This window comes from Etheostoma cragini, unplaced genomic scaffold (assembly GCF_013103735.1).
Source record: "Etheostoma cragini isolate CJK2018 unplaced genomic scaffold, CSU_Ecrag_1.0 ScbMSFa_3488, whole genome shotgun sequence".
NCBI classification, from domain to species: domain Eukaryota; kingdom Metazoa; phylum Chordata; class Actinopteri; order Perciformes; family Percidae; genus Etheostoma; species Etheostoma cragini.
The window spans coordinates 1-3,106 of NW_023267761.1; the positions used below are offsets into that span (position 1 = coordinate 1).

Here is a 3,106-nt window from a genome sequence, read left to right on the forward strand (position 1 = left end):
GATTATTTACATGGAGTCTGGTGGAGATATGCTGCTCTATACAGGCTAAAAGTAGTGATTATTTACATGGAGTCTGGTTAGTTCCTGCCATCCAAAGATGGGAGCCAAAACGTGGTGTTTTGAAAAACCGTCTTTCTTATCATAAAGGTAAGCCCTTTGTCCCGCCCACCGTGGCCCCGGACCCAATCAAAACGGGCAAGTGTTTACCAAGCTACGGCATCGACTACACAGGCGACCTGGCCGTGACTTTGGGCGGCCACACCTGCATGGCGTGGTCGTCGCCGGTAGCGAGGGCCCTCAGCGCGGACAAGGAGTTCATCCCTGAGGTCAGTCTCCCAGGCAACAAGTGCCGTAACCCTGACAACGACCCAGAGGGCCCCTGGTGCTACGTGCAGGTCGCTGGAAACGTGACGATCGACTACTGCGACCTGGAGCTGTGTGGTACGTTTCCACGGAGACGGGCCGAGCAGTATCGGCAAGTCCACTCAACGACCACGTCATTTGTTACGATGTTGACCTGTCTGTCTGCCTGTCTGTCTGTCCGTCTGTCCGTCCGTCTGTCTCTCAGAGGATCCATTGGCTGATGATTCTCTGACATCAGAGGCCGGGGGACAGCAGCGCTCCGTTCTGACCAATCGGAAAACGTTCTTCCAACCTCGGACCTTCGGCCAAGGAGAGAGCGGTGAGCCCTGATTGGCTGGTTGACAGGTTGAGAGACCGGTTGACTGACTGACTGACTGGTTGACTGACCGGTTGACTGACTGACTGACTGACTGGTTGATAGACCGGTTGACTGACTGACAGGTTGACTGAATGACTGACTGACTGACTGACTGGTTGATAGACCGGTTGACTGACTGACAGGTTGACTGAATGACTGACTGACTGACTGACTGACTGACTGGTTGAGAGACCGGTTGACTGACTGACTGACTGACTGGTTGAGAGACCGGTTGACTGACTGACTGACTGACTGGTTGACTGACTGACTGGTTGAGAGACCGGTTGACTGACTGACTGACTGACTGGTTGAGAGACCGGTTGACTGACTGACCGGTTGACTGACTGACCGACAGGTTGACTGACCGGTTGACTGACTGACTGTTTCTCTGTGTGCCAGTGTGCGGAGAGCGTCCTCTGTTTGAGAAGGTTAAGAAACAGGACGCGAAGGAGGCGGAGCTTCTGGAGTCGTACCAGGAGAAACGCATCGTTGGAGGCGACAGCGCCGAGGTGGCCTCAGCACCATGGTAACCACACTCAAAACCATAAGCAGTCCCCATGGTAACCACACTCAAAACCATAAGCTTTCACCATGGTAACCACACTCAAAACCATAAGCAGTCCCCATTGTAACCACACTAAAACAGCATGTGACAGTCTTGTTGTTATGACGTTCTTGTTGTTGTGACGTTGTTATGACGTTGTCGTGAAGTTGTCATGACGTTGTTATGACGTTGTTGTGACATTGTTGTGAAATTGTTGTGACGTTGCCGTGATGTTGCTATGACGTTGTTGTGACATTGTTGTGAAGTTGTTGTGACGTTGCCGTGATGTTGCTATGACGGTGTTGTGACATTGTTGTGAAGTTGTTGTGACGTTGCCGTGATGTTGCTATGACGGTGTTGTGCTGCCGGCTGTAGGCAGGTGATGCTGTACAAGCGGAGCCCCCAGGAGCTGCTGTGCGGCGCCAGCCTGATCAGCGACCAGTGGATCCTCACCGCCGCCCACTGCATCCTGTACCCGCCCTGGAACAAGAACTTCACCGCCAGCGACATCCTGGTCCGCCTGGGGAAGCACGACCGCGCCACGTAAGACTTCCTGTTGGCACGGCAACGATCGCTACACTCTTTCGCCGTGACGACGATATGATTCTGTCCAGATTCTTTCATGGATGCTCATTGCATTACTATTTCCCCCTTTCATTCCACATGCTCTGGCGTCCCCCCTCTCATTCCACATGCTCTGGCGTCCCCCTCTCATTCCCCCTGCTCTCTGACGCAGGTTTGAGCGCGGCCAGGAGAAGATCGTGGCGATCAGCGAGATCATCGTCCACCCGAAGTACAACTGGAAGGAGAACCTGAACCGCGACATCGCGCTGCTGCACCTGCGCCGGCCGGTGGAGTTCACCGACCGGATCCACCCGGTCTGCCTGCCCAGCAAGAAGGTCGCCAACACGTAAGCCCCAACGCCGAGGCATAGCCACGCCCACCTGTTTCACCTGTTTCTGCCTGTTCCTCCGCCTGTTGTTCTGTTTATCTGTTCCTCTGACTGTTTCTCCTCCTGTTTCTGTTCCTCCACCTGTTCCTCTGACTGTTTCTCCTCCTGTTTCTGTTCCTCCACCTGTTCCTCTGACTGTTTCTCCTCCTGTTTCTGTTCCTCCGCCTGTTCCTCCGACTGTTTCTGTTTCTTCGCCTGTTCCTCCGACTGTTTCTGTTTCTTCGCCTGTTCCTTTGACTGTTCCTCCGCCTGTTCCTCTGACTGTTTCTGTTTCTCCGCCTATTCCTCCGCCTGTTGTTCTGTTTATCTGTTTCTCCTCCTGTTTCTCCTCCTGTTTCTGTTCCTCCACCTGTTCCTCTGCCTGATTCTCCGCCTGTTCCTCCGCCTGTTCCTCTGACTGTTTCTCCTCCTGTTTCTGTTCCTCCGCCTGTTCCTCTGACTGTTTCTCCTCCTGTTTCTGTTCCTCTGACTGTTTCTCCTCCTGTTTCTGTTCCTCTGACTGTTCCTCTGACTGTTTCTCTGACTGTTCCTCTGACTGTTCCTCCGCCTGTTCCTCTCAGCCTGATGACGGCGGGGTATAAAGGCCGGGTGACGGGCTGGGGGAACCTGAAGGAGACCTGGAACCCCTCGGCCCGGAACCTCCCCAAAGTCCTGCAGCAGATCCACCTCCCGATCGTGGACCCGGACGTGTGCCGTAGCTCCACCGCCGTCAAGACCACGGACAACATGTTCTGTGCCGGTAACGGTCCCGGTCCCAGAGGACCTACCTGAGACCAGATCACACCGTTTTTGCCATTTTTCAGTAATGTTTCTGCAGTTGAGTGTGTTTAACAGTGTGTGTGTGTGTGTGTGTTTGCGTGTGTGTGTGTGTGTGTGTGTGTGTTTGCGT

At 54.0% G+C, this 3,106-nt stretch overlaps 1 protein-coding gene across 1 annotated transcript; it reads left to right on the plus strand.

Moving 5' to 3' along the window:
• Positions 1–97: 97 nt before the first annotated feature.
• f2 (coagulation factor II (thrombin)) lies at positions 98–3,003 on the plus strand (the record flags this gene model as incomplete). Its single annotated transcript, XM_034865978.1, has 6 exons — positions 98–441; positions 569–682; positions 1,121–1,247; positions 1,641–1,808; positions 2,002–2,175; positions 2,778–3,003. Coding segments are annotated over 6 exons (1,138 nt in total), but the record flags the coding sequence as incomplete, so codon positions are not given.
• Positions 3,004–3,106: the final 103 nt, after the last annotated feature.